Below are 14,800 nucleotides of genomic sequence, written 5' to 3'. Positions count from 1 at the left end.
CGAGCCAAAATCGGGCTCAGCTCGATTTTCACCCTAGTTACTGCCTAGTAGAAGTGGGAGAAGACGGTTGACTTTCATTTAGTGATAGATTAAGCCAAGTTGCTGCTGTTTATACATTTTAGTAAGGAAGTTACCAGGCCAATTGATAGTAAATAATGGGCTTCAAACTCTGAACCCAACTATCAAGAACAAGTCTGGAAGCCTAAGACTTAAATAGCAGAATCTTAAATCACATAATGACACATAGACAAACCTGAAAAGCCTCCTCAAATACTGCCTATCTGCCAATGGGCTAATGACTTTACTATTATACATGTTAGGTCCCTCAATATGCATCATGTCTTCTCAACCAAAATGCAGTGTTATAACCACACACACACAAGAATCAACCAAACAAAGACCACAATCAAGAATCACAACCAAAATGCACAAGAACAACTAGAATTTTACCATGGTTCACTTGCTCTATTTCGAGTAAGCTACGTCCACATTGAGCTCGGGAAACACACAAGCTCGCTGCACTAAATCACTGTCAAGATTACAGATTACACACAGCACCACAAAACCCTCAAATCCCTTCTACAACTTGTAACTCACCCTAGAGATTATACCCTTTCAGTCCCTACTAACTGCGTATACAAATACACCCAGAATGACCTGACCCAACCACTCAATCACCAAGTTACAAGATTCACACAACCCAAATTGAAACCCTAACAGACTCAATATTGTGTCAACGAAGAAGAGAGAGTTCGCACAAGAATTACTGCATACAATATGCCAAAAGAGTTCTTCTTTTATATGGTTGATTGAAGGGTTAATTCCAACCGTTGGATCTTCTCTTCATCAACGCTCAGGATTGCTTCTTCAGTTCAGTTCAAAACGACGTCGTCTCATTTAAGTTCTAATACGACAGTGTTTCAAGCCATCACACCAACATGCAGAAAATTTGATCACCATTACAATAGAAATCTTGAATGGAAAATGGGAGTATCGTAACACATCCAACATTCCAGAAAATCTTATTGTTAATTTAACACATTAATGGTCTCATTTATATGTGTTTATTTAATCAAGCGTATTCAAGGCTTCTTATATAGATTTTCATTGACTGGTGATGTCAAATTAACATAATTACTCAGTGACAGGGGTATGTTGACATGAAATTGACAAAGCTCTTCAACAACCGTTTCTATAGCTATTAAGATAGTATATATATATAATCAAATACAAAGAGTTTACGGTATGCATCACTATCTAGTTTAAGTAGTTCTGTATATTCTACCTTTATTATTCATCACAGTAAGAGATCCTCTCTCTGTAGAGCTGCTCTAAACTAGCTAGTACTATTAAACATGACAATCAGTTGGCTTGTAGTTTTTGAACGCAACCCCAAAATTGACTTTTAGTGTGTAAAACAAAAAAGTAATTATTTAACTTCAAATATGAAACCAGAAAACAAGTTTCCTACGTTTAATATTGAAGGCTAATTGCAAGGAATTGGGTTAGAAACTCTGAACTAAATACTTCAATAACAAAGTCTACACGCCAATGACTAAACTTGTCAACATATACGAAGCCCTCTTTGAAAAACTGAATATGCCAATGGGTAAATTAATTAAGACTTTAACTACTGAATTACATGTAAAGTACTTAAATTTTGGTCTCTTTTTGGATTCTACCTGCGAACAATACACCAGAAATTAATTCCCATGTCTGGAAACATTTTAGAAGTCAAAAAAATCATCTTGCCGTAGACGTAGGGTTTGATAATTCTTTGAATAAGGCCAATCAAACAGCTAAAGTGAAACTTAATGCAAGTTTCCATGACAAGTGACATGTTCGGCATCCCCTTGGATACTTAATTTCTTGAATTCTTCAAGCTAATTCTACATCAAAAAAGTATATAAATCCCATGTTTTGAACGTTGCGAGATCTAAGTCAAGAAAGAAAGAGATGTGGGCCTGTACTTGTAATCTGACTTAATTACAGTAAATTTATCTGGTTAAAACACATGTACATAAAACCTTTCTACAGCGATATTCTATATAAGAATAAACTCTATATAGTCAAAAAAAAAAATTATAGTCTCAATTTGGGATAGTTATAAATAAGAATAAATTCCACATTGTAATGAGTTATAATTTTTCTAATTCCAATCTGAAGGAAAGTTGCCTCCACATAATAATAATTATCTGTATATTACTAAAAAATATATATTATGTTACATTAAAAGTTTAAGATGAAATAAAATCTTTATTTAAAGTTGTTTGGGATAATGATTTATATTTTAGAGTTGTTACCACATCTTTTACCTTACTAGTATGTAATAATTTGCTAACATGGATACCTTTTTATTGAAGCCAAAATATTTTTAGCTTCTCAAGCATATTTAGAGCTTCATGGCACGAAACTTTTTGTATTCCCGTACTATCATCCTTAAGATTATTTGTTTTATCTTCTTGTCTAATTGTAGCAATGATTTCTTCTTTGGTTAAAGTACACACGATTTATTGCTCATTTGTATGATCGAGGAAGACATTAATATCCATTCAATTAGTATAGTGAAATTATCGAATCTCATCACTTAATTTTGCAATGACTCTTTTACTTTCTTATCGAATCTGATCATTTAATTTTGCAATGACTCTTTAATTTTTCTCGTCCACTTCATTTGTAACTTGCAATTCATCGAAATCGGGATCCTAATTTTGAAATGATTAAAAACCATTGACAATTGTCTTTGATTTCACATCAATTGATCATCCATCAATTGCATTTATAATTCCATCAATGACATTTATCTTTGCTGATTCCAAGACACGGTCTTCTATCAATTTCAAAAGTAGGCAATGGAAGCACTGAGTTAAAATCCTAATACTACTCAAATATGAATTGAAATCCTAATACTATAGTACTAAAACATAAATTAAAAAATAAGAAATCAAAATTATAATTTTTGTAACTATATATCTATGAAATTATAACCTCTTTATAGTAACAAAATTAATTAATCCTATCATTATGAGTATAGAAAGGTTTCACTGTATAAATTATGATTTTAATAATCAATCTAATTTATCACGGTGATGTGAAATCGATTTTGATTTGTCTGTGAAAATGAAATCTATCTAAAGGAAACATGTGGGTGAGTGGGTGTAGATAGAAAGTGATTGATAATTTTGACTAACAGTTTCCTGAATAATGAAGAAGCATACACCACGCAAACTACTTTTTGGAATAAATTTCCACCCTTTATTTCATTGATGTAATTGAATATATATGGAACACAGGAATTGAACATGTAAACTTCAAAATTTAATTAAACTGACTCCTAGAATAAAAGGAACAGCTGGAGAACGAAATACAAAGTCAAATAAAATACAATGAAAAATAAGTTGCAACAGCAACGACAAAGATGGAGTTCCACTGTTAGTGGAAACAGCTTTACAAACTGGAGAGAAGAATCAGATCATGACTCTGAGAGAGCACTTGTAGGACAAGCGTACATGATGTGTGTCGATGAAGTGTGGAAAACTGAATTTTGGAGAGATGTAGAGCATGCTTTACTTAATAACAGCAAAAACAATAGTGTAATCCTAACTACTCGGAATAAGGCATTGCTGATGATTCCGTATGATTCTCAATTTTCATATCACATGCTTGAGCCTTACTCAGAGAAAGCATAGGAACTTTTTTTCAGAAAGATATTTGGCTCTGACGGCAGTACCATCACTGTTACGGTCATGGTGGTTGTATTTATAAATTTATCTACTCTGTTTGTTTAATAATACTTGAGTTACTAGATAAGATACCTATAGCTTTCTTAATTGCCAATAAGCTTCAGTTGAAAGGCTTTAAGAGAACACAGCTTTGCGTATAAAAAAGAGGTCCTCTGTTTTACCCTGTTTGCATGGATATAAAAAGACCTTGCTTCACAATTGTCTAATTGTCTAGCATTCCTCAACTTTCTTCTCAGAAATAACCAAGAATGCCAGAATTGCGCAATGAAGAAGACAATAAAAATGTGATCAATTTATAGTAATCTGTTAATGTAATGTGTGAAATAATTTATGATCAATTTCTTATGTCCTGACTGTCGCGTAATTCTCTATTCTCGCTTTATTTATCCTTTAAAATGTATATAGAGAAGCAAGAAATGCCAAAGAGGAAGAATCACCTTACCAGTTGCCTCCTCCACCACCCATCACCATCTTCGTCGCGGGCTGGAAATCCAGTTCCACATCATCAAGTTTCGGTGATGCTGCCATTTGATTAAACGTTATTAACCAATTAAATAACTTAAAGTGAATATCTCGTTTTCAGGGCCTCATTCTCAAACTTATAGTACTTCAAGCCCTGCCTAATTTATTGCTCTTGATCTCAAAGAATTGAAAGTGATGAGCAGTTCCATTTCAAGGAAGGTTGGTTTCCAAAACTCGAAGAACTGCATCTCTACAACACAAAGAATTGAAATTGATTAGGTCCCCTATTAACCCTATTCGCACAAAATATGGAAGACCTTCCATCACCATTATCGTAATTGTCCATGCATTCCTGAACTTCCTTTAAACCCATCTGACAGTGGTCTACTCTTACAAATATGACGAGTCAGATATTACTATTTCTTTAAACCCTATTAAGGATATGAAGCATTGGCTTTGAAGGTTTCTGACAACATCGATATATCTTGTCTTCAGGTCAGAATCAACTATATTGCTTGGACAATACAGTGATGAGGAATCAGGTAACTTTGTGGATGAGGAATCAAATGAACAACTTTAACAAGCTGTTGATGATGGGAATAGGTAACTTTGTGGAATACTGCAACCATTCTTTACTTAAGTTTTAAGGGATCAGAAGTGATGTCTCTCACTAACAATATTCTTCAATCAAACTTGGATATAAGTTTGGCTGAGTAATTTTATAAAAGGATACAAACTATGGAAGGGTTTAATGTAATGAAAGAAGGAGAGAGAAATTAAAGCATTATAGCAGTGCTCACCAAATACTATGGTGGGGGAGGGAGATTTCTCTTTTGCAGCATGCTTGGCCAAAGCTTTTGGCTCTGCTGCCAATATGATTGCCATTCTCTCGACTCCAGAGGTATAAAGAACCAGAGAGCTGTTAATTTTATATTGCTTATAAATGTTAATGTTGGACTTATTGATTCTAAACTTTGTATCATTTGATCCTGGAATTACTAGAAATGTTAACGAAGAAATATTCGAGTGCAAACTCAAACTTGATAGAGCTGGAGAAGCGTGGATGTACAATTGGCATGGAGAGATGCCAATACCATGAGCCATCACCCTCTGTTATGTGGCAAATCATTCGATCGAATTGTCTTTAATTTTCCTCATGCAGGTTTCTTTTTCAGGGAACATGACTCTCTACAAATGGGTAAGTTAGCAATATCTAAAAACCAGCTTCAACATTTTTATTGGAGGATCGCCAGGTAAATTTATTAAGTCATGGATAATAATGGACATTCCTTTTTTTTTTAAGGATGCATCAAACCTGGTGAGAGGCTTTCTAAGCAGTGCAAGGAACATGCTGAAGGAAAAAGGGGAAGTTCATGTAACCCATAAATCGCTGATCCATTTGATAGGTGGGAGATAGAGAAATTAGCAGCGGAAGGAGGGCTGTCTTTGGTTGAAAAAGCATGGTTTTACAAATCAGATTATCCAGGTTATGAAAATAAGAGAGGCTCTGGGCAAAATTCAATAAGGGCTTTCCTGTTGGTTTATGCAGACATTCAAATTTGCTAAGGCATCAGAAAATGAGCAATAATAAAAGTTGAAGCTCGGCTGACCAAGGCCAGTCCCAAGTTCAGATTGTCTTTTACTTGAGCTACAGTTCTGTATATAAAAATTAATAAGTTTCCAAGTAGTATCCTACTGTTAATGATTATGTTTACAGTATTTCTGTTCAAATTTTAATATTAGTTTATGATCTTATTATTAATCATTTGCTTCATTATTTCAGATTATTTATTCGAGGAATGATAAAATATAAAATCTCCTATCCTATGTAATCAATTTATAGAAAAAAATAAAGAGATATGTACTACGAATCTCTGTTGGCATCATACCTTTTGATTGAACAACTTTAACAAGCTTTTGATGGGGGAATCAGATTGGCTTGGTGGATACAGACTTTCTAATGTTTCTGCAAATCGCGATAAATGTTCATTTTTTCTCTCTGTTACTCCAAAATGCATAGTTGTGCTGCAGGGAAATTCATTTGAATGTCGAGTTAATAGTTCTTCCACCAAGAATTAATAATTTTGCAATTACCCATTAAGTATTTTAGTTGTTGTTTTTCCGGATATTCATTGTCAACTCTATTCTCTTCATATGCTAAGTACATAATTTGTCAGGTTAAGGACAGTTTGGTGAAAGAAGTGAAGATAATCCTTGACTTATCCATATAGGGTTAGCCATTACATTAAATTAGAAAGTGTATTGCAATGAGAGCTTTAATGGTGGTTTAGCATGACATTCAAATTTGCTGAGGCATGAGAAAATTTTGTATTAATGCATATCTGCATAGTACTGCCATCGCCCCATCGAATATTATGAGTGGTTTGTGAGTAGTACCCAAATAAACTGTCCAATCCTGTGAAATTTGCTTGTATTATCTGAAAAATCTTCTGTTTGAACATCATCTTAACTTGCAATATTGTCTAATTCGGTTCAAGAGTTCATATATCAGGATCCTCGTGATCCAAGTGCACTACCAAATCAAACAGTGATTGGAGAACTTAGTCATGGACTTCGCTTTGTTTAATATACAATGCAAATACTCAATGTTTACAAGTAAGGGTGAAATCGAGTCGAGTTAATTGAACTCGACTCAAGCGTTATAGTACCAAATTTAAGTTCAAGTTTAAGCCTAATCGAGCGAGAAATCGAATTCAAATTCGAATTCGGTACCTGAAATTGGAATTCAAGTTTGAATCAAATTCGTATAATCGAGTTTTAGTTGAGTTTTATTCAAGTTCCATTATTAGAGTTTGAGAATATGAACTTCAATCGAATTCGGACATTTGAGCTTTAATCAAGTTCAAGTTCGAGTTCTAGAGTGATCAAACTCAACTTGACTATATCGAGCTGAGTTCGAGCCAAAATCGGGCTCAGCTCGATTTTCACCCTAGTTATGCCTAGTAGAAGTGGGAGAAGACGGTTGACTTTCATTTAGTGATAGATTAAGCCAAGTTGCTGCTGTTATACATTTTAGTAAGGAAGTTACCAGGCCAATTGATAGTAAATAATGGGCTTCAAACTCTGAACCCAACTATCAAGAACAAGTCTGGAAGCCTAAGACTAAATAGCAGAATCTTAAATCACATAATGACACATAGACAAACCTGAAAAGCCTCCTCAAAACTGCCTATCTGCCAATGGGCTATGACTTTACTATTATACATGTTAGGTCCCTCAATATGCATCATGTCTTCTCAACCAAATGCAGTGTATAACCACACACACACAAGAATCAACCAAACAAAGACCACAATCAAGAATCACACCAAAATGACAAGAACAACTAGAATTTTACCATGGTTCACTTGCTCTATTTCGAGTAAGCTACGTCCACATTGAGCTCGGGAAACACACAAGCTCGCTGCACTAAATCACTGTCAAGATTACAGATTACACACGCACCCACAAACCCTCAAATCCCTTCTACAACTTGTACTCACCCTAGAGTTATACCCTTTCAGTCCCTACTAACTGCGTATACAAATACACCCAGAATGACCTGACCCAACCACTCAATCACCAAGTTACAAGATTCACACAACCCAAATTGAAACCCTAACAGACTCAATATTGTGTCAACGAAGAAGAGAGAGTTCGCACAAGAATTACTGCATACAATATGCCAAAAGAGTTCTTCTTTTATATGGTTGATTGAAGGGTTAATTCCAACCGTTGGATCTTCTCTTCATCAACGCTCAGGATTGCTTCTTCAGTTCAGTTAAAACGACGTCGTCTCATTAAGTTCTAATACGACGTGTTTCAGCCATCACACCAACATGCAGAAAATTTGAGAATTTGAAAAAAATTGTGTTTTCTAATTGCACATCGCTTGGACAACAAAGGTCCTTACGGAAGTAGAGCAAAAATACAAGAAGGTTTTGGGGCTTTAACAAAGTTGCAGCAGCTACGATATGTGCATGCAAACAGTGAAATACTTGAAGAGCTTAAGAAACTGAGGCAGATAAGAAAGTTGGGCATTAGGGTCGCAGATAGAGATGTGAAGGATTTGTTTGCTACTGTCCAGAATATAGAAAACCTTGAAGATTTGAGTGTATTAGCGTTTACAAGTGGAGAAGAGCCTCTTGATACACAATCCTTGGCTTCTCCTCCTTTATGTCTTCAGAGATTTCATTTGGGAGGGATGTTTATGGAAATTCCAACTGTTTGGATTTCTAAACTTCAAAATCTAATCAGATTAGAATTGAATAATTTGGTTGAATGTACCAATGATTTCATGACAATCCTTCAAGCTCTGCCTCATTTATCTACTCTGATTCTCGAGGTGCATGATTGTGATGAACAATTGCATTTCAAAGAAGGCTGGTTTCCAGAGCTTCAATACTTGTATCTCTACAACTTCAAAAGATTGAAATGCATGATGATAGAGAAAGGTGCAATGCCTAGTCTTATAGACCTGGTGATTGGACCATGCCCATTGTTGAAGGAGATTCCAACTGGAATCGAGCAGCTCAATAACCTAAAGAGACTTGTATTTGAAATGATATTGAAGGAGGTTTATTGCATGATAAAAAATGAGAACTGGGAGAATGTCACTAAACACATTCCACAAGTACATGTCAGCTATAAGCAAACAAATAGGGGAAAATACTCTTTTTACACTAGTAAATATCTGTCATCTCTTTCGGCAGAAGATTTTGAGGAGCTTATTAAACAAATTGAGGCAGAGTTACGAGCAGCCCCATCATAGGATCAACAAGTCAGTCTCCTAAAACAAGTAAGCCTTTTGGATAGTGTGTTTCTCTCACATAAATGTTCTTTACAGGCAAAGATTATTATTTATTTTTTTTTTTTTACTAATTTAATAGTTGGATTAATTCTAATCTGCTAGTAATTGTAATTAATCATCAATTATCTGAATTTTTTTTTTAAATAAATACACAAGTCTAATTATCATAATAAAAATATTCTTATATTTTATTTTATTTAAATTAACTTAATTAATTGATAAAGTTTCGGCTACTGGAATCTGGTACCCGCAACCACAAGTCCGTCACGAGAATTTATTTTGGCAATATTAGGTAACAATATTGGTATCAAAATAATTCGATTTTAACGATCTACCTGTATCTACAATTAATGTTAGCAATATGTGCAACGATTTTTCCAGTTTAAAATTATATAGACAGATAGATCGTTTAGAGACGATCATTTTAATATCAATTTCGTTACCCTAGCATGTCGAAAAAGTCTGCGGTTACCGTAAACTGCCTGTTGCCGCCAGAAACGAAATTATCAATTTTTTTTTTTTACTTTTTTTTTTTTAACTTATTCTATGAATTAATTTAGTTGACTAATGTAAATCTTCTATTGTCATGAACAGATGAAGTATGATGCTGATGAATCCATATTTTCCATTGATCACCTAGGATGACTATGGCTTTTTCTTGTAATAAAGGTTCAGTATTGCTTGTAATTCATGTGTGTAGTTTCGCCAATAATGGTGTAGTATTTGCTTGTTATCAGCATGCAATATCTAATGTCAATGTTTTCTTCTTGTAATTTCCATGTTGTAGGGCAGGGAGTTTTCTTAAACTTTCTGTGTAATATCAACTTTGAAATGTGGTTGTTGTTGTTACTGTTATGGTCATCGTTGTTGTCTGCCTGTAAAAAACATCTTCCCTGTTTTACACTTTTTTCAATGGATTTCGGAAAATTGGAGAACACATTAGCATATCTGGCTTTTTCTAGGAGAACAATAAGGGAAAAATAATACATTACAGAGTGAACTGATATTGTTCTTAATGTTAAATTTAAAGTTAAACTCACCTAAGAAATACTGTTTTAAAGGTTAAATTTGGCCGTCTAAGATCATATCCTAGTGCACCTAAGCTCATTGTATGACAGCCTAAGAGCCCTACGCATAAGCTCATTGTATAACAGTGTAAGAGTCTCTCAAACATAAGCTCATTGTATAACAGTGTAAGAGTCTCTCAAATTTATCCCATCCATATCTTTCATTTATATCAGTCAATAGATGTTACCAGACTTATGCATCTAAATCCATATACATTTTCATTGACAACTGGCAAATCAAAATTAGGTGCCCTGTTTTGCCCTGTTTCCATGGAACATTATCACTAATCAGTCAATTTAAAAAAATAAAAAAATAAAAAAATAAAAATTAAGTTTCCTAGTACTCGAAGAAGCATTTTGATTGCCATGCTTGGATCACAGTTGGGAAAGAATACTTGAAGAAAGATCTACCAATGACAATTATACATGAACTTGTCGTTCAACAGGGTCCGCTCTAATGGGAACAAACAAAATGGAAGAGAAGAATCAGATCATGACTCTGAGAGAGCACTTGTAGGACAAGCGTTACATGATTGTGTTCGATGAAGTGTGGAAAACTGAATTTTGGAGAGATGTAGAGCATGCTTTACTTAATAACAGCAAAAACAATAGTGTAATCCTAACTACTCGGAATAAGGCCATTGCTGATTCCGTATGATTCTCAATTTTTCATATCTACATGCTTGAGCCTTTACCTTCAGAGAAAGCATAGGAACTTTTTTTCAGAAAGATATTTGGCTCTGACGGCAGTACCATCTACTGTTACGGTCATGGTGGTTGTATTTATAAATTTATCTACTCTGTTTGTTTAATAATACTTGAGTTACTAGATAAGGATACCTATAGCTTTCTTAATTGCCAATAAGCTTCAGTTGAAAGGCTTTAAGAGAACACAGCTTTGCGTATAAAAAAGAGGTCCTCTGTTTTACCCTGTTTGCATGGAATATAAAAAGACCTTGCTTCACAATTGTCCTAATTGTCTATGCATTCCTCAACTTTCTTCTCAGAAATAACCAAGAATGCCAGAATTGCGCAATGAAGAAGACAATAAAAATGTGATCAATTTATAGTAATCTGTAATGTAATGTGTGAAATAATTTATGATCAATTTCTTATGTCCTGACTGTCGCGCTAATTCTCTAGTCCTCGCTTTATTTATCCTTTAAAATGTATATAGAGAAGCAAGAAATGCCAAAGAGGAAGAATCTACCTTACCAGTTGCCTCCTCCACCACCCATCACCATCTTCGTCGCCGGGCTGGAAATCCAGTTCCACCATCATCAAGTTTCGGTGATGCTGCCATTTGATTAAACGTTATTAACCAATTAAATAACTTAAAGTGAATATCTCTGTTTTCAGGGCCTCATTCTCAAACTTATAGTACTTCAAGCCCTGCCTAATTTATTGCTCTTGATCTCAAAGAATTGAAAGGGATGAGCAGTTCCATTTCAAGGAAGGTTGGTTTCCAAAACTCGAAGAACTGTATCTCTACAACTACAAAGAATTGAAATTGATTAGGTCCCCTATTAACCCTATTCGCACAAAATATGGAAGACCTTCCATCACCATTATCGTAATTGTCCATGCATTCCTGAACTTCCTTTAAACCCATCTGACATGTTGTCTACTCTTACAAATATGACGAGTCAGATATTACTATTTCTTTAAACCCTATTAAGGATATGAAGCATTGGTTTTGAAGGTTTCTGACAACATCGTATATATCTTGTCTTCAGGTCAGAATCAACTAATATTGCTTGGACAATACAGTGATGAGGAATCAGGTAACTTTGTGGATGAGGAATCAAATGAACAACTTTAACAAGCTGTTGATGATGGGAATCAGGTAACTTTGTGAAATACTGCAACCATTCTTTACTTAAGTTTTAAGGGATCAGAAGTATGATGTCTCTCACATAACCAANACTATGGCTTTTTCTTGTAATAAAGGTTCAGTATTGCTTGTAATTCATGTGTGTAGTTTCGCCAATAATGGTGTAGTATTTGCCTGTTATCAGCATGCAGTATCTAATGTCAATGTTTTCTTCTTGTAATTTCCATGTTGTAGGGCAGGGAGTTTTCTTAAACTTTCTGTGTAATATCAACTTTGAAATGTGGTTGTTGTTGCAACTGTTATGGTCATCGTTGTTGTCTGCCTGTAAAAAACATCTCCCCTGTTTTACCCTTTTTTCAATGGGTTTCGGAAAATTGGAGAACACATTAGCATATCTGTCTTTTTCTAGGAGAACAATAAGGGAAAAATAATATATTACAGAGTGAACTGATATTGTTCTTAATGTTAAATTTAAAGTTAAACTCACCTAAGAAATACTGTTTTAAAGGTTAAATTTGGCCGTCTAAGATCATATCCTAGTGCACATCAGCTCATTGTATGACAGCCTAAGAGCCCTACGCATAAGCTCATTGTATAACAGTGTAAGAGTCTCTCAAACATAAGCTCATTGTATAACAGCGTAAGAGTCTCTCAAATTTATCCCATCCATATCTTTCATTTATATCAGTCAATATATGTTACCAGACTTATGCATCTAAAATTTCAGTTTTTCCAATTCAAAATTGAAAATCTTCATGGTAATTTTTGCCTAATTAACTACTAAATTACTATTTTTTTCTATTGTAATGACTGGAATATTAGTAAACAAGGGAAATTAAATTGTTTGTGCTAGATCTCAATCCATATACATTTTCATTGACAACTGGCAAATAAAAAATTAGGTGCCCTGTTTTGCCCTGTTTCCATGGAACATTATCAATAATCAGTCATTTTAAAAAATAATAAATACCTCTGACATAATTAGATTCTTCAATTAAACTTGGATATAAGTTTATGGCTAAGTAATTTCAGAAAAGGATGCAAACTACGGAAGGGTTTAATGTATTAAATGCAAGAGAGAAAAAAATAAAGCATTATAGCAGCGCTCACCAAATACTACTGGTGGGGGAGGGAGATTTCTCCTTTGCAGCTTGCTTGGCCAATGCTTTTGGCTCTGCTGCCAACATGATTGCCACTTCTCGCGACTCCAGAGGTATAAAGAACCAGAGAGCCTGTTAATTTTTTTTTTTTATAAATGTATATGTTGGACGTATTGATTCTAAAACTTTTGTATCTTCTGATCCTGGAAATACTAGAAATGTTAATGCAAACCAGAGCAAACTTAAACTTGATAGAGCTGAAGGAGCGTGGATGTACAATTGTGCATGGAGTAGATGCCAATACTATGAGCTATCACCCTCTTTTATGTGGCAAATCATTCAATCGAATTGTCGTTAATTATCCTCATGCAGCAAATTAAGTAAGTTAGCTAAACGTAATTATCTAAAAACAACTTCAAAATTTTATTTTAAGGATCAACAAGGTAAATTTATTTAGTCATGGATAACAATGGACATTTTTATTTTTATTTTTCTAAGGATGCATCAAAATCTGGTGAGAGGCTTTCTGAGAAGTGCAAGGAACATGCTGAAGAAGAAAGGGGAAGTTCATGTAACCCATAAAACTTCTAATCCATTTGATAGGTGGGAGATAGAGAAATTAGCGGCGGAAGTAGGGCTGTCTTTGGTTGAAAAAATACGGTTTCACACATGGAATTATCCAGGTTATGGAAATAAGAGAGGGTCTATTGGGAACTGGTATCTCCATTGCTGCACAAATCTTATCTGATATGCCCTCCACAGGCACAGGGTGAGGAACTGAAACCAAAGCATGACACTCAAAATCTTCCTTCAGCTTTTCATGAACTTCCTCAATGAGAGTGGTTTTACCTGAGCCACGATCTCCAAACACTGAAACCACCATCTTCCTCGATTCTCGACTTCTTATGAGATTAATAAGTTCATCTCTACGCTTCTCAATGCCTACTAATTCATAATCCATGACTTTGGGATAACAAACTGCACCAGAACTCCTCGAGGCTCGTTCAGATGGAAGTATGCGGAAACGATCTAATTCTTCTATACCTTTCATCATGACCTTGATAGTCTCCACGCTTGAGAGCAACCGAGAGAGGGGTTTCTTGTCAGTTACAGGGTGAGCCACACGATGAAGAATTTTTGTGATTTTATGCTCATGAAAGTGATCAGGAACCTCAAGCATATACTCTTCAATTGCATCCTTTATTTCATATGCTAAATCACGTACTTGTTTCACCTGATCCTTGAAGCCTTCAGTGACTTCTCTTATTTCTTCTGTATCCTTCAAGTAGGCTTGCATCGTGTTTAGACACTTTTTTATGGAATCAAAATCAGTGACGGTGGCCTGTTCCTTGCGCTGGGAATTTGCTAGAAAACCGTTAATGAGCCTATTGATTATGGATATTGCGGCTCCAACTGCTATCTCTGCCATTTTTCTATCTCTGCCTTGAATTTGCCTGGCATTTTAACTCCAGTAGTACTGTTTTTACGCCTTCAGTTTACTTGGTCCGCCATTTAACTCTGTGTCTACCGTGATGTAACTGTGAAACAGTAACCAAATCAAAATTAATTGAGTAAATATAATAAACTAGATTTTATCTTATTTGGCTTTTGATTTCATGCAATCGTTTCCCACTCCAATTGGTACAATACTTTATCAAGAATATACTAAACCCCCTCAAGTTTTTCATAAGTAGGATAAATCCTTTATGGAATCTATAATAACTATGAACCTCCTGGTGTCTGTTGTTTGTTACTAAAAAATACTTATGACGCAGACAAAGAAG

The 14,800-nt window shown here is 34.8% G+C and overlaps 1 protein-coding gene across 1 annotated transcript; it reads right to left on the bottom strand.

Annotated features, from left to right (window-relative positions):
• Positions 1–13,635: 13,635 nt before the first annotated feature.
• LOC116138838 (disease resistance protein Pik-2-like) lies at positions 13,636–14,445 on the bottom strand. The gene has a single exon (XM_031424496.1). The coding sequence runs from the start codon at positions 14,443–14,445 to the stop codon at positions 13,636–13,638; it is 810 nt and encodes a 269-aa protein (XP_031280356.1).
• Positions 14,446–14,800: the final 355 nt, after the last annotated feature.

This window comes from Pistacia vera, unplaced genomic scaffold (assembly GCF_008641045.1).
Source record: "Pistacia vera cultivar Batoury unplaced genomic scaffold, PisVer_v2 Contig344, whole genome shotgun sequence".
Classification (NCBI taxonomy): Eukaryota; Viridiplantae; Streptophyta; class Magnoliopsida; order Sapindales; family Anacardiaceae; genus Pistacia; species Pistacia vera.
This window is presented reverse-complemented; position numbering and strand designations above follow the sequence as displayed.